Consider the following 26,188-nt stretch of genomic DNA (forward strand, 5'->3'; position numbering starts at 1 on the left):
TTAACTGATGGGTTTTTCAGAATTTCACTTTCTACAGATTCTGCAATTTGTCATCGCCCCTGTAGGCTGCTCCTCTCCAACTCCTGTGACAGTTATTTCTTATTATCACTTACTGTAGGAAATATTTTCAAATCATGACTCTAATATTTAGTTGTTATGGATAAAAAAACACCATGGCATCATTTTTACAGAACAATTCTACCCTTTCCCATTTCTTTCACAGTTTAGATCAAGGGTAGGGATTTGTTTTAGAAATACCCCGTTTTTCATTTGTCCAAAAACACTTGCAGAAAGGGAGCTGAGTTCCTTTGTTCCAATAAAGTGAAAATTATCCCTCTTACCAAAACCATTTAACAATAATTGTGGTGTTTATGAAATGCTTATAATGTTCTACACTTTGGGGTAGCTACAAGGTTACCCACATACCTTCAATTATACATTCTTAATCCAATCTTTTTTTCACTAAACAAATGAACCCCAACTGATTCCAGTGCTGAACTGGGGATTCTGACCATGCCAGACCCCACTGCACCCACAGCCGTGCTCTGGGAAAGAGCAAAGAAATCTTTCAAGAGGTAGCTCTTTTTTAGCCATTGTGTTTTACTAGACCCTTGCACCCTGGATTGGGGATTCTTATTTTAGGACGTTGTATGGTGGCAGAGGTTACCACGAAGGCTTGGGGCATTGGGGAGTAGACGGTGAAGAGAGATGACATGTAAGATAGAGGGAGATGGTGCAGAGCTTTGAAGCTAATGGCATGGAGTTTCTGTTTATTGCAGAAGGAGAAGGATAACCACTGGAGAATTTTGAGGGATGCTGAGTGGTGCTGAAAATAGATGATCCATGTAGCAGTGTAGAGAATGGGCTGGAGGGGGGAGAGCTAGAGGCAGAGAGAGCAGTGATGAGGCTGATACTGTATGTAGTCTTGCTGGGCTAGGATTACAGGCTTGGACCAAGGTGGATGGAGAGGAACGGGTGGATTCTGGAAACGTGGAGGAAGAACTGACAGGATTTAGAAAGAGAATGATGTGAGAATTGAAAGAGAATGAGGAAGTCAAGGATCATGCCAAATAAGCCAGCTTCTGGAAACGGGAGGGGCGGGGGGTCGAGGGGGATGGAGTTATGTCAGAGAGAGGAAAGTTTGGAGGAGGAGAATTAGGAGGAGATGGAAAAGGAGGAGCTTTACAAAGGAAGGTGAAGCATTCATTCATTCAATAGTATTTATTGAGTGCTTACTATGTGCAGAGCACTGTACTAAGTGCTTGGAATGTACAATTCGGCAACAGATAGAGACAATCCCTGCATCCCTGCCCAGTTTTGAACACGTTGAATTTGAGGTGCAGGTGGGACATTGAACTTGGGCTGTTTTATGGGCAAGAGGAAATGTGGGATTAGAACCCAGGAATAGAACCAAGATTAGAATGCTGCTTGGGGGAGGCAGCGTGGCTTAGGGGAAAAACCTTGAGCCTGGAAGTCAGAGGTGGGAGGTCAGGGTTAGAGAGATAGAACTGGGAGTTATCTGCATAGGGGCCTTCCCTGATTAAGCCTTCTTTTCCCTGACACCCTCTCTTTTCTGCATCATCTGTGCACTTGGATTTGTTACCTTTGGGAACTTGATATTGACCTCATCCTCAACCCTACAGCACTTACATGCATAACCACAATTGTTTTATTTACATAAAGATGTCTTCCCCACTCGCCTGTAAACTTGTTTTGGGCAGAGAATGTGTCCACGAATTCTGTTGTATTCTACCCAACACTTTGTACAGGTCCCTGCACACAGTAAGTGCTCAATAAATACCGATGATTGATTTATTGATTGATCTAGGAAGTAAATAAAGCCACGTGAGTGCATAAATGCCTCAAGTGAGTGAGTGCAGAATGTGCGAAGTAGGGGCCCAGAACAGAGGCTGTGGGACACTGACAATTAGCAGATGAGAGGGGAAAGAATTGCCAACAAACAAGACAAAGGGATTACAATCTCTGGAAGAAGCCAGATTTCCTACTGATGAATTTTCTCAGGGCCGCTTTCATGTCCTTGTTCCTCAGGCTGTAGATGAAAGGGTTCAGCATGGGGGTCACCACCGAGTACATCACGGACGCTATAGAGTCTCTCCTGGCTGTGTGGGTGGATGGGGGGCTGAAGTAGACCCCAAGCGCAGTGCCATAGAACAAAGAGACCACGGACAGATGAGAGCCACAGGTGGAGAAAGCTTTATACCTTCCCCTGGCAGATGGGATTCTCAAAATAGTGGAGAAAATACGATTGTAAGAGAACAGAAGGCCCGTTAGGGGACCTAGCCCTAACAGAGCTCCAAGAACAAAGAGCAATATTTCATTGACGAGCGGATCAGTGCAGGAAAGTTTTATGATCTGGATAGGTTCACAGAAGAAGTGATGGATTTTATTGTCTGCACAGAAGGATATGCGAAGCACCATTAAAGTATGTGTCAGAGCATGGAGACTGCTGATGATCCAGGACCCAGCAACCGTCAGGGCACAGAGCCATGGGCTCATGATGGTGGTGTAGTGGAGGGGGTGGCATATGGCCACGTAGCGGTCATAAGCCATCCCGGTGAGGAGAAAGTGGTCCAGACTTCCGAACAGAATGAAGAAATACATTTGCACCATGCAGCCAGCGTAGGTTATGGATTTGCTGTGGGTCTGGATATTGACCAGCATCTTGGGGACCGTGGTGGACAGGAAGCAGATGTCGGCCAGGGAGAGGTTCGTGAGGAAGAAGTACATGGGGGTATGAAGGTGTGAGTCAGAGCCGATGACCAGGACGATGAGCAGGCTCCCCAGGAACCCGAGAAGGAACATCCAGAGAAACAGAACGAAGAGGAGCTGCCGCTGTTCCACCCTGTCGGACAGTCCCAGGAGGAAGAATTCTGAGACTGCGGTTTGGTTACCCTTCTCCATGGGGCCAGAGGATCTGCTGGGGGACATGTGGCAGGAGAATGGGATGGTAGAGCAATCATATCCTGTTTCTGCCTCTTCCTGGGCCTGTGCAGTTGCTGGGGAAAGAACTGGCAGAATAAGTAGTAAAGGGAAATAGTGTGGCCTAGTGGAAAGAGTACAGGCCTTGGATTCAGACAACCTGGGTTCTAATACTAGCTCTGCCACTTTCCTGCCTTAACTCTGCCCTCTCCTCCGCCAGGCAAAACTTCTTCTCCTCACTCATCGACACCCATGCCCGTCACCCCCGCCAATTGTTCCGGACCTTTAACTCTCTCCTTAGGCCCCCTGTTCCTCCCCCTCCCCCATCTCTCACCCTCAATGATCTGGCCACCTACTTCATCCCAAAAATCAACACAATCAGGTCTGAGCTCCCCAAAGTCACCCCTCCCCTTCTCCCCTCCCCCTCACCAACCCTCTCCCCTACTTTCCCATCCTTCCCTGCAGTATCCTCAGAGGAGATCTCCTCCCTCCTCCCAAGTGCCACCCCCTCCACCTGCGCCTCGGACCCCATTCCCACTCACCTTATAAAAACCATCGCCCCTGCCCTCCTCCCTTCCTTAACTTCTATCTTTAACCACTCAATCTCCAATGGCTCCTTCCCCTCTGCCTTCAAACATGCCCATGTCTCCCCCTCCTAAAAAAACCCTCTCTCTACCCCACTTCCCCTTCCAGTTATTGCCCTATCTCCCTACTTCCCTTCCTTTCCAAAATCCTAGAACGAGTCGTCTACACTCGCTGCTTAGAATTCCTTAACTCCCATTCTCTTCTGGACCCCTTCCAATCTGGTTTCCGTCCCCTCCACTCTACCGAGACTGCTCTCTCTAAGGTCACCCATGACCTCCTTCTTGCCAAATCCAATGGCTCCTACTCCATTCTAATCCTCCTTGACCTCTCAGCTGCCTTTGACACTGTCGACCATCCCCTCCTCCTCCACACCTTATCTCACCTTGGCTTCATGGACTCTGTCCTCTCCTGGTTCTCCTCCTATCTCTCTGGACGGTCATTCTCAGTCTTCTTCGCAGGCGCCTCCTCCCCCTCCCATCCTTTAACTGTTGGAGTTCCTCAAGGGTCAGTTCTTGGCCCTCTTCTGTTCTCCATTTACACTCACTCCCTTGGTGAACTCATTCGCTCTCACGGCTTTGACTACCATCTCTACGCAGATGACAGGCAGATCTACATCTCTGCCCCTGTCCTCTCCCCCTCCCTTCAGGCTCGCATCTCCTCCTGCCTCCAGGACGTTTCCACCTGGATGTCTGGCCACCACCTAAAACTCAACATGAGCAAGACTGAGCTCCTCATCTTCCCTCCCAAGCCCGGTCCTCTCCCAGACTTCCCTATCACCGTGGATGGTACGACCATCCTTCCCGTCTCTCAGGCCTGCAACCTCGGTGTCATCTTTGACTCCTCTCTCTCGTTCACCCCACACATCTGATCCGTTACCAAGACCTGCCAGTCTCACCTTTACAATATCGCCAAGATTCGCCCTTTCCTCTCCACCCAAACGGCTACCTTACTGCTACAGGCTCTTGTTATATCCCGGCTAGACTACTGTGTCAGCCTTCTCTCTGATCTCCCTTCCTCCTCTCTCGCCTAGCTCCAGTCTATTCTTCACTCTGCTGCCCGGCTCATCTTCCTGCAGAAACGCTCTGGGCATGTCACTCTACTTCTTAAACACCTCCAGTGGTGGCCTATCAACCTCTGCACAAAACAAAAACTCCTCACTCTAGGCTTCAAGGCTCTCCATCACCTTGCCCCTTCCTACCTCTCCTCCCTTCTCTCTTTCTACTGCCCACCCCACACTCTCCACTCCTCTGCCGCCCACCTCCTCACCATCCCCCGTTCTCGCCTATCCCGCCATCGACCCCTGGGTCACGTCCTCCTGCAGTCCTGGAATGCCCTCCCTCCTCACCTCCGTCAATCTAATTCTCTTCCCCTCTTCAAATCCCTACTTAAAGCTCACCTCCTCCAAGAGGCCTTCCCAGACTGAGCTCCCCCCTTTTTCCCTTTGCTCCCTCTACCCCCCCTTCACCTCTCCACAGCTAAACCCTCTTCTCCCCCCTTTCCCTCTCCTGTCCCACCCCCTCAGCACTGTACTCGTCTGCTCAACTGTATATATCTTCATCACCCTATTTATTTTGTTTAATGAGATGTACATCACCCTGATTCTATTTAGTTGCCATTGTTTTTATGAGATGTTCTTCCCCTTGACTCTATTTATTGCCATTGTTCTTGTCAGCCTGTCTCCCCCGATTAGGCTGTAAGTCCGTCAAAGCGCAGGGACTGTCTCTATCTGTTGCCAATTTGTACATTCCAAGTGTTTAGTACATGCTCTGCACATAGTAAGCGCTCAATAAATACTATTGAATGAATGAATGAATGAATGAACTTGTATGCAGTTTGTCCTTGGGCAGTCACTTACCTTCTCTGGGCCTCAGTTTCCTTAACTGTAAAATGGAGATTCCATATCTGTTCTCCTTCCTACTTATACTGTGAGCCCCATATATAGACAGAGACTGTGTCCAACCTGACTAGCTTGTATATACCCCAATGATTAGAACAGAGCTTGGACTATAGTAAGCATTTAACAAATACTATAATTACTGTTATTATTATTAGTAGTAGCATCATTATTATTGTTATTGTTATTACTGAAGGGACTCCCTAAGCTAGGTATCAGAAATATCCCCACACTTTCAATCCAGAAGGTAAGATGTCTGGCTGGGCTGGGATTAGAGGCCGGAGAACTTGTTCATTTGAGATTCTCTGGTTTATGTTCTCTGGCCTTCCTCTCTCCTGCATTGCTCCTCTCTCCCAAACTCATTCAAATGAGTTGTCCCCTGCTTTAGGAGTTAATCATTCTATTTATCTGCATCTCATCTATCCAGCCACAGACCCCTTGCCCACATCCTCTTTTGGGCCTGAAACTGCCTCCCCATTCATATCTGCAGTATAATCACTCTCCCCTCCTTTGAAACCCTCCTCAAATCATATCTCCTTCAAGAGGTCTTTCCTGATTCAACCCTGGATTTCCCCTATCTGCCCTCGCCTCTGCATCGACTGCACACTTGGCTGTGTACTCCTTAAGCCCCTTGACACTCATCCCAACTCCAAAGCACTCATGCATATATCATTATATTCTATTTCAATCAATCATATTTAATGAGTGCTTACACAGTGCACTGTGCTAAATGTTTGGGAGAGTATAATAAAACAGAGTTGGTAGACATGTTCCTTGTTCACAAGGGGTCTAGAGGGGGAGACAGATACTAATATAAATAAATCAATTATGAGTAAATATATGTGCTGTGGGGCTGAGGGAGGAGTGAATAAAGCATGCAAATCCAAGTGCAAAGATGATATAGAAGGAGGTGGGAGAAGAGAAAATGAGGGTTTAGTCAGGGACGGCCTCTTGGAGGAGATGTGCTTTCAGTGAGGCTTTGGAGGCGGCAAGAGTGATCGTCTGTCGGATATGAAGAGGGAGGGCGTTCCAGGCCAGAGGCAGGATGGGGGTGAGAGGTCGATAGTGAGATAGAAGAGATAGAGGTTCAGCGAGTAGGTGGGCATTAGAGGAGAGAAATGTGTGGACTGGGTTGTAGTAGAAAATCAGGGAGGTAAGGTAGGAGGGAGCAAATTTATTGAGTGTTTTTAAGCCTATGGTAAGGAGTTTCTGTTTGATGTGGAGGTGGATGAGCAACCAATAGAGATTTTTGATGAGTGAGGAAACATGGACTGAATGGTTTTGTAGAAAAGTGATCCGGGCTGCAGACCGAAGTGTGAATGAGTGGGGAGAGACAGGAGGCAGGGAGATCAACAGGATGCTGATGCAGTAATCAAGGTGGGTTAGGATAAATGCTTGGATTAACGTGGTAGCAGTTTGGTTGGATAGGGAAGGGCAGATTTTATCAATGTTGTGAAAGTTGAACCGACAGGATTTGGTGACAGGTTGAATATGTGGGCTGAATGAGAGAGATGATTTGAGGATAACACCAAAGAATGGGCTCGTGAGACAGGGAGGATGGTGGTGCTGTCTATAGTGATGGAACAGTCATGGGGAGGACAGGGTTTGGGTGGGAAGATAAGGAGTTTTGTTTTGGATGTGTTAAATTTGAGGTGTCCATGGGACATCCAGCTAGCAATGTCTTGAAGGCAGGAGGAAATGTGAGACTTCAAAGAAAGAGATTATTCAGGGCTAGAAATGTAGATTTGGGAATCATCCACATAGAGATGGTAGTTGATGCCATGAAAGTGAATGAGTTCTCTAAGGAAGTGGGTGTAGACACAAAATAGGAGAAGCAGAGCTGAGCCTTGAGGGACTCCCACAGTTAAGGATGGGAGACAGAGGAGGAGTCCACAAAAGAGACTGAGAAGGGGTGGCTATTTACTACTTACTATTTCCCCTATCTGTAGTTTATTTTAATGTCTGCCTTCCCCTGTAGACTGTAAGCTCCCTGTGGACAGGGAACATGTCTACCAACTCTATTTTATTATACTTTCCAAAGCACCTAGTACAGTGCCATGCACACAATAAGCATTCAATAAATACTATTGATTGATTGATTGATTATGCACCTTAAGATTGGAACTGAAGCGGGATTACTCTGCTCATGGGAAGAAGGAAGATGAAAACTCATTTGTATATTCTCAGCCTTCAAACTGTCTCCTAACTTAAAATGTTTTTCAAACAAGACCATTGAACAGAGCAGTTGGAATAAAACCAGGGGGCCCTTGCACCTGGTGGCATCACCATAGGCCGAGTCAATGCCAGACCAGAAATCGGGCAGGAGCTGGGAGGAAGGAGGGGAAGGAAAGCCTTTAAAGGCTTAGATAAGAATGGAAAGATGAGGGCCACCTCAGTTGAGCAGGAAATGGCCATGTTGGTAGGTGCCTGCATGGCAGAGAAAGCAGCCCTGCCTCTGAGTCCATGGGCAGCTGGGTAACCTTTGACACCCTTGAAACTAGAAATCTCTGGTATGGGAAGAAGTCCCCATTTTCTTGGTCCCCATTTTGCAGATGAGGTACCTGAGGCCCAGAGAAGGGAAACGACTTCCCCCCACAGCACACAGGTCCCTCTAGAGTGTGAGCTTGTCGTGGTGGGGAATGTGTTTGATGTTGTATTGTTCTCTTCCAAGCACTTAGTACAGTGCTTTGCACACAGTAAGTGCTCAATAAATATGATTATTATTATTATTAATAATAATAATAATAAATGGTGGAACCGGGATTAGAATGCATGACCTTCTGACTCCCAGGCCCATGCTCTACCCACTACACCATGCTGCTTTCCAATCTCTGCCTCCTCTTCCTGCAGCGCCCCCCCCCCCCCGGGCTGCCTGTCTACTTGTTCTGACATTTGTCTCCCCCCTTCTAGACTGTGAGCCCGTTGTGGGCAGGGATTGTCTCTATTTGATGCTGAATTGTATTTTCCAAGTGCTCAGTACAGTGCTCCACCTACAGTAAGTGCTCAATAAATTCGATTAAATGAATGAATGAATGAAGTCTAGGGCAGGATGTAGATGTGTTTTGTGCCTGGGTTTCTTTTATGCTGTTCTGACTGAGAATGGGGCCAGTCCTATTGTCTAATATAAGTTTCAATCTAATCTTCATGAGAGCTAAGTGAAACTGTAGTCAAACTAATTAGTGACCCTTGAGCAAGTCTTATTAAGATCACATCTCCAAGAGGCTTTCTCTGATTAAGCCCTCATTTCTCCTGTTCCCCCTCCCTCTGTGTTACACTTGCCCTTGGATTTTCACCCTTTATCCACCCCACCCTCTGCCCAACTGCACTTATGTTCATATCCATAATGTATTTTCATGTCCATCTTCCCGTCGAGACTGTAAGCTCCTTGTAGGCAGGGAATGTGTCTACCACCTGTTTTATAGTATACTCTCCAAAGTGCTTAGTATAGTGTTTCACAAAGAGTAAGCGCTCAGTGGATACCATCAATTGATCAAAATCATTTTTCCATCTTTTCTTATTTAAAATATAGAGCTCGTGTGCCTTGTGTTCTGGGGACACACAGGATCCACTCAGGGACCACAGTAGCCACAGGTTCCCATACAGGGCCCACACTAGTGAGGGACCTACAGTCTGACCCATAGCATAGCATAGCATAGCATAGCATAGCATAGTCACCTCTATTACTTCCCTGTACATTTGTAACCACCTCTACTCTTGGCTTTATTTGCACAATCAATTGAACATTCAGCTCTTTATTCTGATGTCTCTATTGGTAAATATTTTCATGCCTCCTTCCTCCATTACAGTGTAAGCTCCTTGTGGGCTCTTTGTGTTTCTGCTGTTCTTTCCCAAGAGTTTAATACAATGCATTGCTCCCCGTGGGTGCTCAGTAAATATTCTTTAGACTATGACTACTACAAAATGCCTCAGAGGGAAGCTCCCTTCCCAGGCACAGGGCAGGGCTTGCCAGTAACCCCACTGATTTCTGTGCCAGCTTAGAGTTTAAGTACTAGGCCCAAGGTGAGAATTCCCTGGTGCAGGGCATCACCTGCAATAGGATGTGAGGCTGGGAGCCAGGAAGGGTCAGTGGTGCTCAGGATTTCACTGGGCCTCAGCGATTCAGGTCTCATTATCCCCCCATTTCTTTCAGTTCAGTGGCTTCTTAGGCAATCAGTAGATTAGGCAATTGATTATATGCTTACTGTATGCAGAACACTGTGCTCAGAGCCTGGGAAATTACAATGGAGTTGGTCTGGCATGATTCCTGCCTACAAGGAGCTTACAGTCTAGCTGGGGAGACAGACATAAAATAAATCACAGATAGAGGAAATGGCAGAGTGTAAGTATAGGTTCATAAGAGCTGTGGGGCTGGGTGTGGGGTGAGCAACAAAAATGTTTAAGGAGTACAGACACAAGGGCATAGGTGATGTAGAAGGGAGGGTGAATAGGTTGGTGAGGAGAGGTTAGTCAGGGAAGCTTTCTTAGTATAAATATGATTTTCAAAGGGCTTTGAAGATGGGTTAGTGGTGGTCTGTTGGATAGTAAGGTCGGGGGTGGAGGGGGAGTTCCAGGAAGGAAGGAGGATGTGAGCAAGGGGTTGGTGGTAAGAAAGATGAGATCAAGGCACAGCGAGTAGGTGGATGCTAGAAGAGTGGAGTGTGCTGACTGAATCGTAGTAGATTAGTGCAATTAGGTAGGATGGGGAAAGCTGATTGAGTGCTTTAAAGCCAATGGTAAGGAGTTTCTCTTGGTTGTGGAGGTGGAGGGGCAACCATTCGATAGTTCTGAGGAGTGGGGAAATGTGCACAGAACAGTTTTTAAGAAAAATTAAGTATGGACTTGAGTGGAGAGAGACTGGAAGGCAGAGAAATCAGCACGGGAGCTGATGCAATAGTTGAGGTGGGAAAAGATATGTGATATGATCGGTATGGTAGCAGTTTAGATGGGGCAGATTCTAGAAATGTTGTGAAGGTAGAACCAACAGGATTTGGTGACAGACTGAATATGGGGGTTTAAGTGAAAGAGATGAGTCAAGGGTAGTGCTAAGTTTGTAGGCTTGTGAGACAGGGATGATTGTGGTGTTGTTTACAGTACTGGGAAAGTCAAGGAGAGGAGAGGGTTTGGGGAGGAAGACAAGGAGTTCTATTTTGAACATGTTAAGTTTGAGGTGAGGAGAGGCCATCCAAGTAGGGATATCTTGAAGGCAGGAGGAAATGCAAGACTGCAGAGAAGGAGAGAGATCAGCGCTGGAGTGATAGATTTTGGAATCATCCATGTAGAGATGTTAATTGAAGCTGTACGAATGAATGAGTTCTCTGAGGGAGTGGGTGTAAGATGGAGAAAAGAAGGGGACTCAGAACTGAGACTTGAGTGACTGGCGCAGTTAGGGGGTGGGAGCAAAAGAGGAGCTGGCAAAACACACTGAGAAGGAGCAGCCAAAGAAATGGGAGAAGAACCAGGAAAGGACAATGTCAATGAAACCAAATTTAGGGTCCACAGAGTCAGAGACAGCTGAGAGGTCTAGGAGAATTAAGATGGAGTGGAGGCTATTGGATTTGATGACAATGAGGTCATCAGTGACCTCTGAGAAAAGAGTTGGGATGGACTGAAGGAGATGGAAGCCAGGTTGCAGGAGAATTAAAGGAGTGGAATTGAAGATAGCAGATGTAGGCAAGTCACTCAGGGAGTTTGGAGAGGAATGATAGGAGGGAGATGGGGCAATAACTGGAGGGAGCCATGGGGTCAAGGGAGGTTGGTGTTTTTTTTAAGATAGAGGATACATGAGCATGTTTGAAAGTAGCAGGGAAGAAGTTATTGGAGAGTGAGTGGTTGAAGATGGCAGTCAGAGGGAAGAAAGGAGAGCGCAAGTGTTTGGATAAGGTACCTTCGTAACGATGGCGTTGGAGGTGCAGGTGGAGGGGGTGGATTTTGAGAGGAGGTGGGAGGTCTCTTGAAATTCTCTTGGGAAGGATGGGTGAATCAAAAAGGGAGCAGTTGGAGAAAGGGACTGGAGGGGTGCAGGGGAGATTTTAGGGAGATCACTCTTGATGGTTTTAATTTTTTCAACAAAGTACATGGCCAGGTCATTAGGGGCAAAGGATGCGGGGGATGGGGGACAGAGGTTTGGGGAAGGAGTTCAAATCTGAAACAGTCAGTGCTTGCAATGGGTGTGGTAGACAATAAAGATGGAGAAATATTGTTACTGGGCCCAGGAGAAGTAAAAGTATATGTGGCAGATGAAGATGGGTTTTAGGTCAGCCTGGTGTCTTGATTTCCACTAGTGGAGCTCCACAGTTCAGGCACAGGAGTGAGGAAGCATTACTGAGGAGAGGTTGTCTGGGGCTGTGGGTTACTAGTATGAGGTTGATGGGGAGTGAGAAAGTTGAGTTCAGTGGAGAGGGCATGGATTTGGGTTCTGAGAAGATAGTTTGAGTATGGAGACCAAATGGGGCCATGATTCATTCAATAGTATTTATTCAATAGTATTTATTGAGCGCTTACTATGTGCAGAGCACTGTACTAAGCGCTTGGGATGAACAAGTCGGCAACAGATAGAGACAGTCCCTGCCGTTTGACGGGCTTACAGTCTAATCGGGGGAGACGGACAGACAAGAACAATGGCAATAAATAGAGTCAAGGGGAAGAACATCTCGTAAAAACAATGGCAACTAAATAGAATCGAGGCGATGTACAATTCATTAACAAAATAAATAGGGTAACGAAAATATATACAGTTGAGTTGGATGAGTTGGAATGATTGGTGTGTGTGGTGGGTGTTAGATCTCAGGTCTCTCTAGGGGACTGTTTGTTGGGGAACTGGTGTGTGGGAAGGAAGGCAGGTGAAGAGGAGTTGTGCCTGGTCATTACTGATGCACTGGACACAAGTAAATAGGCCAATGAATGATCTGATTCATTCGTTAGAGCTTAGGTGGCTGAGGGGATGGCAGGACCAAGAAGCTTAGAACAGTGCTCTGCACAGAGTAAGCACTTAACAAATACCACCATTATTAAGAAGGTTGGGGGATTAATCCCCCACTGACAAAACCCTCTCCCCTTGATCCCCACTGCTCACACCCAGACTGGTGCCCCTAACCCAAGTCACTTGGCTGACAGTTTCCTCACTAGCTGGGGCAGTGACATACAATGGGAAGGGTCCAGGAATGGAAGAGCCTGTGGCTGTTTGGGGTCAATAGCTATGCTCCAGTGGAAAGATAATGGGGGTCTGCTCCTCCTCCAGGGACATGCCCTCCACCAGCCCCCCGCACAAGTCCTCGCCCATCAGGTCACCAATCTCACTCTCAGGACGCCCCGATATTGTGGCTTTTAGACTCCTGCGGGCCTGCTGGGGAAGGGGGCTGGGATGTGCTCATAGCCCCAATATTGGACCAGAGTGAAGGCTAAAGTTCTCCCGTCTTGACTGGGCAGAGGAGTGGGTGCTCCTGCAAGCTGGGACGGGGGGACGTTCCCTACCTGTGCAGGTCGTCTTGGGGTCAGTCAGGCAATGAAGGCTGCCTGCACCGTCCACTTCCTCTGCCCCTTCAAGTGATGAGCCTTGTGGTGGGGAACTTGTCCTGGAACACTCAATGCAGCTGAGGGGGAAGAGGGACGGGGGGCTTTGGAGCTCCAGACAGGAGCGCTGTGTCCTCAACCACAGGTGCAGTGCTGGGGTGAGTGGAGCTTATGGCAGGACTATTTGCAGGAGTCTCTGGTCCCTCAGGCCCCCCCAGGTTATGGTTCCCCCAGCTCCTTGTTAGAGAAAAACTCTCAGTGCCTGGTTTCCCTACTGGGCTTTGCTTAGGGAGATATCCCCGAAGATTTTCTTTTTTAAGTGGTATTTTTTAAGTGCTTATCATGTGCCAGGCACTGTACTAAGTGTGGGTTAAATACAAGATAATCGGGTTGGACAGGATCCCCGTCTCACAAGAGACTCACTGTCCTAATCTCCATTTCAAAGATGAGGTAAATGAGGCCCAGAGAAGTGAAGTGACTTGCCCAAGGTCACACAGCAGACAAGTGGCAGAGGCAGGATTAGATCCCTGGTCTTCCAACTCCCAGACCCATGCTTGTAACACCAGGCCATGTTGCTTCCCTAATAATAATGGTATAGGTTAATTATGTGGCAAGCACTGTACTAAGGGCTGGGGTAGATATAAGATGATTAGGTCTCACGTAGGGCTCACAGTCTCAGTAAGAGGGAGAGCAGGTACTGAATCCCCATTTTCCAGATAAGGGAACTGAGGCATAGAAAAGTTGTGATTTGCCCAAAGTCACACAGCAGAAAAGTGGTGAGCTAGGATTAGAACACAGGTCCTCTGACTCCCATGTCCCTGATCTTTCCACTAGACAGCACTACTTCTCTAGTCAACAGAATATTGTTGACTGTAATGGAGGATGGTGAACTCTCACTAGGAATGGACTCTTTTCCTCTCCTACAGGAGCTAAAGTGACAGAATCTCCTGAGCTCCCCTGGACAGCTCTCCCTGGATAGCTTTCCCTGTAGCTCAGTGATGACACCCCCCGGCTGGTTCCTGAGACTTACATCCACATGAACTGAAGGACAGCTATGGTCAGTCACCCCTCTAAGGAGAGGTAGAGTAAACCAGGAGTCTACCCAGAATCCTCCACTGTGTGGCCACTGTAACCCCTGACCAAGAGAGAGTGAGCATCTTGATCTAACAACTGGAGAAGTGCCACTGCTGCTTCAGGCCAATGGTGCCCAGACCCAGGAATTCTGTCTCTGACAGTGGCCCCCCTGGAAGGACACTGATGGCTTTCCTCACTGAAATCCCCCCTCATGATCAGGGATGTAACCGTCTAACAGCACTAGTGTTCCCTCCAATGACCTTCCATGAATAGATGCCTTCCTAATCCCTTCCTGGGCCTTCCACTATAATAATGATAGCATTTGTTAAGTGCTTGCTTCATGCCAAGAACTTTTCTAAGCGCTGGGGTAGGTACAAGATTAACAGGTTGGACACAGTCCCTGTTCCGTATGGGGCTCAAAGTCTTAATTCCCATTTTACAGATGAGGTAACTGAGGCATAAAGAAGTGAGGTGACTTGCCCAAGGTCACCCAGCAGATATGTGGCAGAGCTGGGATTAGAACCCAGGTCCTTCTGGCTCCCAGACCCGTGCTCTATCCATTACACCACATTGCTTCTCTATCCCTCACCTTTTCATAAATCCATAGCATCCATAAATTTAGTCAAATCCCTTTTGAACCTATTTGATTTTTGCCTGAATAAAATCTTGTGCTAACTACTCCCAAATGTTCACCAGCAGTTGAGTGCAGAGGGTTTTCTTTTGTTTGCCTTGACTCTCCCATCAGTGAGTATCATTGGGTGTCCTTCATCCTGTTGGTGTGGGATTTGATGAAGATCATGTCAACTTCCAACATGACTCCACTAAATATTAATCTTTCCAAGTCTGAAAAGGTCTCAACCATCCAGCCTATCCTTGTTCAGAAGCTGCTCCATCCTCCTGATCCGTCAATCAGTCAATCCATCAATGGTATTTATTGAGCACTTACTAGGTGTGGAGCATTGTACTTAGCACTTGGGAGAGTTCAATAAAGCTGGAAGACATGATCCCTGCCCCCAAGGAGCTTGCAGCCTACTGGGGTGATGGACAATAAATATAAATTACAAAGAGCAAAAGCAACAGAGAATAAGGATACTTACATGAGTACTGTGGATGTAAGGGAAGGGTGAGTATCAAAGTACTTAAGCACTACAGACTCAAATGCCAAGATGATGCAGAGGTGAAAATGGGGTAGGGAGAGGAAAGATTTAAAGAGGGAAAGCTTCCTGGAGGAGATATATAAAATCTCTCTGCTTCTCTCCAGTCTCTCCCATATTTCCCAGCAGTATCTCAGGAGGAGATCTCCCACCTCCTCTCAAAATTCACCCTTCCCTTTGCACCTCTGAACCCCTCCCATCTCACCTTATCAAAATGTTTGCCCTCTCCCTTTTTCCTTCCCTGAGCACCATCCTCAACTGTTCATTTTCTAATGGCTGTTTCCCCACTGCTTTCAAGCATGCAATGTCTTCCCTATTCTAAAAATAACCCTCCTGTGTTCCCATGGTTCCCTCCATTTATTACCCCTTCTCCCTCCTACCATTCTTCTCCAAACTCCTTGAGCATATCCGCTGCCTCCACTTCCTCTCTTCCAATTCTCTCCTAGACCCTCTCCAATCTGGCTTCTGCCACCTTCACTTCACAGAAACCTCCTTCCCAAGGGTCACCAATGATCTCCTTCTTGCCAAATCCAGTGGCTTCTACTCCATCCTAATCCTCCTCGATCTCTCAGCTGCCTTCAACATTGTCGACCACCCCCTTCTCCTGGAAACAATATCCAACCTTGGCTTCGCTGACTCCGTCCTCTTCTGATTCTCCTCCTAGCTCTCTGGCTGTTCAGTCAGTTTTGCAGGCTCCTCCTCTGCCTCCCATCCCCTAAGTATGGGTGTCCATCAAGATTTAGTTCTGGGTCCCCTTCTATTCTCCATCTACACCCACTCTCTTGGAGAACTCATTCACTCCCATGGCTTCAACTACCATCTCTGCGGATGACTCTCAAATCTACATCTCCAGCCCTGATCTCTCCTCTGCATCTCTGTGTGGATGCTTCCCAAATCTACATCTCAAGCCTTGATCTTTCTCCTTCTTTGCAGTCTCGTATTTCCTCCTGCCTTCAGGACAATTCTACTTGGATGACCCATGAACACCTCCAACTTCACACGTCCAAACAGAATTCATCTTCCTACCCAAATTCTCCATTCTTGTGTCTTTCCCTTCACTGTAGACAGCACCACCACCCTCCCTGTCTCACAAACCCATAGCCATAGCATGATTCTCGACTCATTTCTCTCATTCAACCCACATATTTGATCTGTCACAAAATCCTGTCGGTTCAACCTTCACAAAATTGTTAAAATCTGCCCTTTCCTCTCCATCTGAACTACTATCACAGTGATCTAAGAACTTATTCTGTTCCTTTTATCTTGCTCCCTCTTACCTCACCTCCCTTCTCTCCTACATCCCAGCCCGCACACTCTGCTCTTCTGGTGCTAATCTTCTCACTGTGCTTCAATCTCATCTGTCTCACTGCTGACTCCTGGCCCACATCCTACTTCTGGCCTGGAACACCTTCCCTCCTCAAATCTGCCAGACAATCAGTCTTCCCTCCTTCAAAGCCCTACTGAAGGCACACCTCCTCCAAGAGGCCTTCCCAGACTAAGCCCCACATTTCCTCAGCTCCCTCTCCCTTCCGCATCACCATGACTTGCTCCCTTTGCTCTCTCTTCCCTGGCCCCCGGCCCCACAGCACTTATATATATATTTATAATTCTATTTATTTATTTATGCCAGTTTACTTGTATTGATGTTTGTCTCCCCCTCCCCCCCAGACTGTTAGCCCGTTGTGAGCAGGGATTGTCTCTCTTTATTGCTGCATTGTACTTTCCAAGTGCTTAGTACAGTGCTCTGCACAGTAAGCGCTCAATAAATACGTTGAATGAATGAATGAATGCTGCATCAGCCTCTTTGCTAACTTCCCTGCCTAATGTCTCTCCCCTTGCGTTCATACTTCATTCTGCTGCATGGATTATTTTCTACAAAACCTTTCAGTCCATGTTTCCTCACTCCTCAAGAACCTTCAGTGGTTGCCTATTGATTTCTGTGTCAAACAAAAACTCCTGATGAGAAGCAGCATGGCTCAGTGGAAAGAGCACCGGCTTTGGAGTCAGAGGTCATGGGTTCAAATCCCGGCTCGGCCATTTGTCAGCTGTGTGACTTTGGGCAAGTCACTTAACTTCTCGGTGCCTCAGTTACCTCATCTGTAAAATGGGGATTAAGACTGTGAGCCCCACGTGGGACAACCTGATTCCCTTGTGTCTACCCCAGCGCTTAGAACAGTGCTCGGCACATAGTAAGTGCTTAACAAATACCAACATCATTATTATTATTATTATTATTATTAGTGGATCAAGCATGGGGCTGGTAGTTGGAAGGACCTGAGTTCTAATCCCGGCTCTGCCACTTGTCTGCTGTGTGACCTTGGGCAAGTCACTTCACTTCTCTGTGCCTCAGTTACCTCATCTGGAAAATGGGGATTAAGACTGTGAGCCCTATGTGGGACAGGGACTGTCTTCAAACCAATTGCCTTGTATCTATCTCAGCACTTAGTACAGTTCCTGGTTAAGTAAGTGCTTAACAAATACCACGGTTATTATTTCCACCTCTAGACTGTAAGCTTGTCGTGGGCAGGGAACATGTATGTTTATTGTTATACTGTATTCTCCCAAGCACTTAGTACAGTGTTCTGCACACAGTAAGTACTCAATAAATATGATTGACAGACTGACTGACATTGGCTTTAAAGCACTCAATAAACTTGCCCCCTCTTATCGTACCTTGCTGATTTGTTACTACAAACTAACCCATACGCTTCGTTTCTCTAATGCCAACCCACTCACTGTACTGCATTCTCATCTATCTCGCTGCCGACCCTTCGACCACATCCTGCCTCTGGACTGGAACGCCTCCCTCTTCATATCTGACAGAGGATCACATTCTTCACCTTCATAGCCTTATTAAAAGCGTATGTCCTCTAAGGGGCCTTCTCTGACTAAGCCCTCATTTCCTCTTCTTCCACTCCCTTCTATGTCATCTTTGCATTTGGATTTGCACCCTTTACTCACCCCTCCCTCAGCCCCAAAGCACTTAGGTAGATATCTGTAATTTATTTATTAATATTAATTCAATTGTATTTATTGAGTGCTTACTGTGTGCAGAGCACTGTACCGAACACTTGAGAGAGTACAACACAACAATAAACAGACACATTCCCTGCCTACAACGAGCTTACACTTGAGACGCAACCCCCCAAGCCCACCAAACTAGTTCTCCTCTTCAAAGTCCTACTGAGAGCTCACGTCCTCCAGGAGGCCTTCACAGTCTGAGCCCCCTTTTCCTCTGCTCCTCCTCTCCTCCCCATCACCCCACTCCCTCCCTCTGCTCTACCCCCTTCCCCGCCCCACAGCACTTGTACGTATTTGCTACTCTATTTTATTTATGATGTGTATATATCTAGAATTCTATTTATCTATTTTGATGCTATCGATGCCTGTCTACTGTTTGGTTTTGTTGTCTGTCTCACCTTTCTAAACTGTGAGCCCATTGTTGGGTAGGGATTGTCTCTATCTGTGGCCGAATTGTACTTTCCAAGGGCTTAGTATAGTGCTCTGCACACAGTAAGCGCTCAATAAATACGATTGAATGAATGGATGAGAGGGGAATGATAGATGTGAGGAGCCCACAGCAAACTGCCTTGTAACTGTCTGTGATTCCACAAACAACAACAACAACAAGGAAGAGACTTTGTAAGGGCATTGATGCACTCCAGCTGAGGCAGGGGATTGCTGGTCTGTGGGGTGCGGAGCATGGAGGGAGGTGGGACTTTCTCTCCCTGTTCTACCCAGTAACAGGCCTGGACCAATCAATGACTGTTGCATAGAACCACAGTGGCCTTGCCTAATGCCAATAAAAGGCAGTTGCTTTGTGGCACATATGGGGGCATTTAGAAGGCAGTATAGAGGGGCAGAAGCATGCAGAAAAGCAAGAAGGAAACATGCTGAGAGCAACACTTGAAAGAAGCAGAAGGCAGCAGCACTTGGAAGCAGAAAGAAGAAGCATTGGCAGAATGGGTTCCTTTAACCACAGACTGCTATTGGACCCTTGGTGGAGTGGAGTGAGTGAGTGTGTGTGTGTCACTCCCTTGCACGTTGGTAAAACTAAGTAAAATGTTTACACCTTAACCTTGGTCATTAGAGATCTGGTTTGACTTCTATGTGTCACTGAGGCTCTCCCAGTCCAGGAAGGCCCTGTTTGGTATGAACTGGGAACTCGTGACCACAGATATTACTATAAATAAATTACAGATCTATTACAGATTAATATTTATGAATATTAATGTCTGTCCCCCCCCCCAGACTCCTTGTACTCTCCTAAGTGCTTAAAACACAGCTCTGCTCACAGTAAGTGCTCAGTAAAGAAGATTGGTTGATTGATATATGATTTGAATAGGACTTTGAAGATTGGGAGAGTGGTAGTCTGTCAGACAAGATAGGGGAGGGACTAATAACGTCTACCAACTCTGTTACATTGTACTCTCCTGAGAACTTAGAACAGTGCTCTGCATAAAGTAAGCACTCAATAAATACAGTTGATTGATTGACAGGATGTTCAAACTGAGGGTACAAGACATAGGAAGGAGGGAAGATGTAAGTAAGGGGTCAATGGCAAGAGAGATGAGATTGATGCACAGTAAGTAAGATGTTGGAGAACTTTTCAGGCTGGAAAGATGAATACTTTGTGGGGTCATGGTTGAAGTTGAGGTGATAGGAAGGGTGAGAATAGTCAGAGGCAGTGACAAGGTGCCTTTTCAAATTTTAGAAATTGTTTGTTGTTTAGTCTTTGTCATTTAATCTTCCCTCATGTGCCTGGCCGCAACCTCCTGGACTCCCTTTTAGTTTGAGAGCCCCTAATGGGCCAGGGACTCTGTGTAATTTGTCCTCTATTGTATTCTTCCCCATTCATTCATTCAGTGGTATTTCCCAGTGATTAGTACAGCGCTTTCATACAATAGAGGCTCAGTAAATACTACTGAAAGAGTGAATGAATAGTATAGCCCCCTACCCCCCACCACAGTACCTTATGGTGCTATGTCTTGTAACCTCAGTTTGCATATCGTGTCAATCAATCAACTGTATTTATTGTGTGCTTACTGTATGAAGAACACAGTACTAAGTGTTTGGGAGAGTACAATATGAAAGAATTGGTAGGCACCTTCCCTGCCCATAGCAAGCTTACAGTCTAGAGGGGGAGCCAGACATTAATATTAAATTAATTATGAATATGTGCACAAGTGTTGGGGACTGAGGGAGGGATGAATAAAGGGAGGAAATCCAAGTGCAAGGTTGACACAGAAGGGAATAGGAGAAGAGGAAATGAGGGCTTAATCAGGGAAGGCCTCTTGGATGAGATGTGACTTCGATAAGGCTTTGAAGGCGGGGAGAGTAATTGTCCCCCGGATATGAAGAAGGAGGGCATCCCAGGCCAGAGGCAGGTCGTGGGCAAGAGGTCGGCAGCGAGATAGAGGAGATCGAGGTACAGTGACTAGGTTGGCATTAGAGGAGCGAAGTGTGAGGGCTGGGTTGTAGTAGGAGAACAGAGAGGTAAGGTAGGAGGGGACAAGGCCAATGGTGAGTAATTTCTGTTTGATGCGATGGTGGATAGGCAACTATTGGAGGTCTTGAAGAGTGGGGAAACATGGACAGAATGTTTTTGTAGAAAAATGATCCAAGCAGCAGAGTGAAGTATGGACCTCCTAGAGGGCACACTTATGAAGGACTCTTGTTTGGTGTAGGGTAGTGTAGGGTAGGGTTATCCTCTATCAGGGGGGCATGTGCTTGAGTTGGTTTTCAGTACTGGTGATGGGTAGCATTGAGTCACCTACACTCTCTTCTGATCCTCATTTAGCCAATGGCCCACATTGCAAGTTGATTGGCTGGGGAAGAGTTCAGCCTGTGGAACAGATTGTGTCTACACCTTTGGACAGCAGCAGACCCTCCTGTAACCTTTTCTGGCTTCAGATGCTTTAGTGAGTGAGACCCTTATTTATTCATTCATTCAATTGTATTTATTGAGCACTTACTGTGTGCAGAGCACTGTACTAAGCACTTGGGAGAGTACAATACAACAATAAAAAGACACATTCCCTGCCCACAATGAGCTTACAGTCTAGAGGGAGACAGACAGACATCAATACAAATAAGTAAATTACAGATATGTAAATAAGTGCTGTGGGGCTGGGAGGGGAGTAGAACAAAGGGAGCAAGTCAGGGTATTGCAGAAGTGAGTGGGAGAAGAGGAAAAGGGAGGGCTTAGTCTGGGAAGGCCTGTTGGAGGAGTCGTGCCTTCAATAAGGCTTTGTGGGGCGGGGGGAGAATCACTGTCAGATTTGAGGAGGGAAGGAGTTCCAGGCCAGAGGCAGGATGTGGGCTAGGAGTCAGAGGCGAAATAGGCGAGATTGAGGCACAGTGAAAAGGTTAGCACTAGAGGAGCAGAGTGTGCAGTCTGGGTTGTAGAAGGCAAGTAGTGAGTTGGGGTAGGATGGGGCAAGGTGGTGGAGTGCTTTAAAGGTGAGGAGTTTATCTTTGCTGTACAAATCACTGGAGTCTTCACTGGGAATAATAACATCATTTATTGTGCCAAAGCACTTTTTCCTTCCATCAGTTTTTAAGGTAAGGAGAGGCAGATATTATTAGTCCCATTTTGCACATGAGGAAACCAAGGGCCAGAGAGATTGGGTGATTTGCCTGAGATCGAACAACAGGCCAGTGATAGAGCCAGGACTAAAACCCAGGTCTTCTGACTCTCAGACTTGTCTTCTTCAATCAATAGTAACTTATTTGTTTATATTAATATTTGTCTCCCCCACTAGGCTGTAGACTCCTTGTTATCAGGGAAGGTATCTACCAACTCTGTTGTACTGAGCTCTCCCAAGTGCTTAGTACAGTGCTCTGCACACAGTAAGCACTCAACAAATGCCATTGATTGATCGACTGACTGGGTCTACTGAGCACAAAAGACTGTACTAAATTGTTTGGAAAAGTGCTTTAGAATTAATGAGCATGACCCCTGCCTTCAAATAGCTCACAATCTAGACCACTATACCACGCTACTTCTCTTGGGAGAATACAATGGAAGTAAAGGCAGCATGGACTTGTGGAGAGATTATGGACCCGGGAGTCAAAGGACCTGGGATCTAATCCCGGCTTCACCGCTTGTCTGCTGTGTGGCCTTGGGCAGGTCTTTATACCTCCATCCCCACAGCACTGTACTCGTCCGCTCGACTGTATATATTTTCATTACCCTATTTATTTTGTTAATGAATTGTACATCGCCTTGATTCTATTTAGTTGCCATTGTTTTTACGAGATGTTCTTCCCCTCTACTCTATTTATTGCCATTGTTCTTGTCTGTCCATCTCCCCCGATTAGACTGTAAGCCCGTCAAATGGCAGGGACTGTCTCTTATCTGTTGCCGACTTGTTCATCCCAAGCGCTTAGTACAGTGCTCTGCACATAGTAAGCGCTCAATAAATACTATTGAATGAATGAATGAATGAATGAATGAATAAATCCCCCGATTAGACTGTAAGCCCATCAAAAGGCAGGGACTGTCTCTATCTGTTGCCGATTTGTACATTCCAAGCACTTAGTACAGTGCTCTGCACATAGTAAGCGCTCAATAAATACTATTGAATGAATGAATGAATGAATACCTCAGTTCCCTCATTTGTAAAATGGGGATTAAGACTGTCCAACCTATTAACTTGTATCAAGCCCAGTTCTTAGTACAGTGCCTGGCATATAGTAAGGTCTTAACAAATACCATTTAAAAGACATGATCCCTGTCCGCGAGGACTTCAAAATCTCCTAGAGAGGAGCAGAAACTAATTTGCATAGATATAAGTATAGATTCAAATGAAAAGAATGAAAATGAGCAGTTAAATGAATAATTACCTATTTATATCAACAGATGTACACAGAAAAGCTAAGATGCCTGAGAAGATGGTTGGTACAGAAAGGTGGGGTTTAGTCAGGAAATGCATCTTGTAGGCAGTGACATTTTAAAGGGGCTTTGAAGCAGGGGGGCATGGTTTACCAGATATTTTAAATGGTATTTACTAAGTGCTTTCTATATAACAAAACACTGTTCTAAGCGCTGGGCTAGGTACAAGTTCATTAGGTCGGACACAGTCCCTGTGTCACATGGGGCTCAATCTAAGTAGGAGGTAGAAGTATTTAATCCCCATTTTACAGTTGATGAAACTGAGGCACAGAGAAGTAAAGTGACTTACCCAAGGTCACACAGCAAGCAATTCGTAGAGCTGGGATTAGGACCCAGGTCCTCTGACTCCCAGGCCTGCTCTCCTTCCACTAGGCCATGCTACTTTGCAGCATGGGGAGAGATTTAATAATAACAATAATAATAATAACAATTATGGTATTTGTCAAGTGCTTACTATGTACCAGGCACTGTACTAAGCTCTGGGGTGGATATAAGCAAATCAGGTTGGACATGTTCCCTGTCCCACATCGGGCTCACAGTCTCAATCCCCATTTTACAGATGAGGTAACTGAAGCACAGAGAAGTGAAGTGACTGTCCAAGGTTACACAGCAGACAAGTGGTGGAGCTGGGATTAGAACCCATGACCTTCTGACTCCCAGGCCCATGCTCTATCCACTACGTCATGCTGCTTCCCCATGAAGAGAAAAAGCGGAAGCTATGGACTTCAAATGCTTAGTACAGTGCTCTGCACACAGTAAGTGCTCAATGAATATGAATGATTGAAAAGTTTTGGAAAGTTTTTGTTTAGGCTAGATTGCCTAAGGCAATAATAGTTAGTGGACCCGGTCCCTGAAAATCAACCTCAAGTAAAGCAGCATGGCTTAATATAAAGATAATGGGGGTCCGGGAATCAGGAGACCAGGGTTTCAGTCCCACCTCTACTGCTGGCCTGCTATGTGAGCCTGAGCAAGTCATTTGACCTCTCTGTAAAATGGGGGTAAGATCCCTGCTCTCCCCCTTTCTTGAGTTCTGTATGGAATAGAGAAAGTACCTGGTCTGATTCTCTTGTATCAGTCTATCGATCATATTTATTGAGCACTTACTCTGTGCAGAGCGCTGTACACAGCATTTGGGAGAGTATAACAGAATTTGAGACAAAATCCCTGCCACTGAGGAACTTACAATCTAACTGAGGCAACAGACACAAAAGTAAACTATCAGAAAAATGGCATGTGGTCTACTGAGATCTGGCTGACCTAGCTTAATAAGGACCCAGTAATTTGAACCTCAGGTGAATCCACCACACTCTTCTGTCTTTCAGGTTCTAAGATGGAGGAATCTCGCTTTCTGGAAGAAGACCTTTTCCCTATTGACGAGTTTACTCAGGGCCCGTTTCATGTCCCTGTTCCTTAGACTGTAGATGAAGGGGTTCAGCATGGGGGTGACTACCGTGTACACCACGGATGCTATTGAGCCCTGCCGGGATGCGTAGGTAGATGTGGGGCTGGAGTAGACCACAAGGCCAGTGCCATAAAATAAGGAGATCACAGACAGGTGAGAACCACAAGTGGAGAAAGCTTTCTTCCTCCCCCCAGCAGATGGAAGTCTCAGAATGGTGGAGACGATGCGAGTGTAAGAGAACAGGAGGCCAGTGAGGGGAACTACACCCAGCACGACTAGCAATATAAGTAGCAATGCCACATTGATGACGGTGTCAGTGCAGGAAAGCTTTAGGAGCTGGTAAAGTTCACAGAAGAAATGAAGGATTTCATGATGGGAACAGAAGGATAATCGAAGTACCATTAAAGTATGTGTCAGGGCATGGAGAGAACTGACGAACCAGGATCCAGTAACCACCAGGATACAGAACCGTGGGCTCATGATGGTGGTGTAGTGGAGGGGGTGGCATATGGCCACATAGCGGTCATAAGCCATCCCGGTGAGGAGAAGATGGTCCAGACTTACGAACAGAATGAAGAAATACATTTGCACCAGGCAGCCAGTGTAGGTTATGGATATGCTGTGGGTCTGGATGTTGACCAACATCTTGGGGACCGTGGTGGAAAGGAAGCAGATGTCGGCCAGGGAGAGGTTCGTGAGGAAGAAGTACATGGGGGTGTGGAGGTGTGGGTTGGAGCCGATGACCAGGACGATGAGCAAGCTCCCCAGGACCCCGAGCAGGTACATCCAGAGGAACAGCACGAAGAGGAGCTGCCGCTGCTCTGCCTGGTCAAACAGTCCCAGGAGGAGGAATTCTGAGACACTGGTTTGGTTTCCTCTCTCCATGGGTTTGGATGACCTGAGGGGAAAGACACACCAAGAGAGAATGGAAGGACATAAAAACGAAAACAATGCCAATATTGACTCATCCCCTCAGTCTGTGCAGTCCGAGACTGTCCCCGAAAGGGGCCCCAAGGCTCTTGGAGGATCTGTGTGATGGTTGTCTGTCTGGTTACCCATCATCATCATGGTTAAGGATGACCCACCTAATACCCCTGATAGTCCCTTCTCTTTTCCTAAACTTTCCCCTAGTAACAGTTGTGGATCTTTAATCAGTGGATTCATCCAAACCCCTCCTGAATAAACTGAACCTACCAATGTTTTCTGCAGTATAACCATATATTATTATTGAGGCTCATTCCTCTCCTTCACCTCAGCCCTTCTTCAGTCTCCCAAGTTTGGAAACTAGGATGGGTGGTGTGAAATGAACAGGGACATTCCAAGCCTTGATGATGGTAATGGGAGACACAGTGGTATAGTATAGTTCTGAGAGTTGGAGGACCTGGAATCTAGTCCTAGCTATGCCACTGGCTTCAGTTTCCTCATCGGTAAGATAGGAATGATATTATCTGCCTTTCCCTACCTCACAGGGTTGTTGTGAAGACAAAAGTGAGATAAGTAATGCGATAGAGCTAGATGGAAGTCACAGCACTAGATGGAAGTCACAGCATTATTATATACCTATATGCCTAGACTGTATAACCCGATTAAACCCTCTTTTCCCCGGCTCCCTTTCTCTTCTGCGTCACCTATGTACTTGGATCTGTGACCTTTGGGTATTTGATATTCACCCTCACCCTCAACACCATAGCACTTATGTACATATTTTAAAATTATATATTAAAAACTATTTA

The 26,188-nt window shown here is 46.5% G+C and overlaps 1 protein-coding gene across 1 annotated transcript; it reads right to left on the bottom strand.

Moving 5' to 3' along the window:
- Positions 1–1,974: 1,974 nt before the first annotated feature.
- On the bottom strand, positions 1,975–25,415 carry LOC114806493 (olfactory receptor 1G1-like). Its single transcript, XM_029051115.1, has 4 exons — positions 24,855–25,415; positions 5,476–5,493; positions 2,472–2,916; positions 1,975–2,186 (listed from the first exon to the last, which is right to left on the bottom strand). The coding sequence occupies exons 1-4, from the start codon at positions 25,338–25,340 to the stop codon at positions 1,975–1,977; spliced, it is 1,161 nt and encodes a 386-aa protein (XP_028906948.1). The 5' UTR covers positions 25,341–25,415.
- Positions 25,416–26,188: the final 773 nt, after the last annotated feature.

Source organism: Ornithorhynchus anatinus, chromosome X1, assembly GCF_004115215.2.
Source record: "Ornithorhynchus anatinus isolate Pmale09 chromosome X1, mOrnAna1.pri.v4, whole genome shotgun sequence".
Taxonomy (NCBI): domain Eukaryota; kingdom Metazoa; phylum Chordata; class Mammalia; order Monotremata; family Ornithorhynchidae; genus Ornithorhynchus; species Ornithorhynchus anatinus.

Excerpts from the sequence above, each read along its gene's own strand:
- LOC114806493 (XM_029051115.1), bottom strand. The coding sequence starts at position 25,340 with ATGGAGAGAGGAAACCAAACCAGTGTCTCAGAATTCCTCCTCCTGGGA. Across the intron at positions 2,187-2,471 it reads GGTTGCTGGGTCCTGGATCA|CCGTGGTCTCTTTGTTCTAT; the intron begins TCAGCAGTCTCC and ends GCTCTCATCTGT.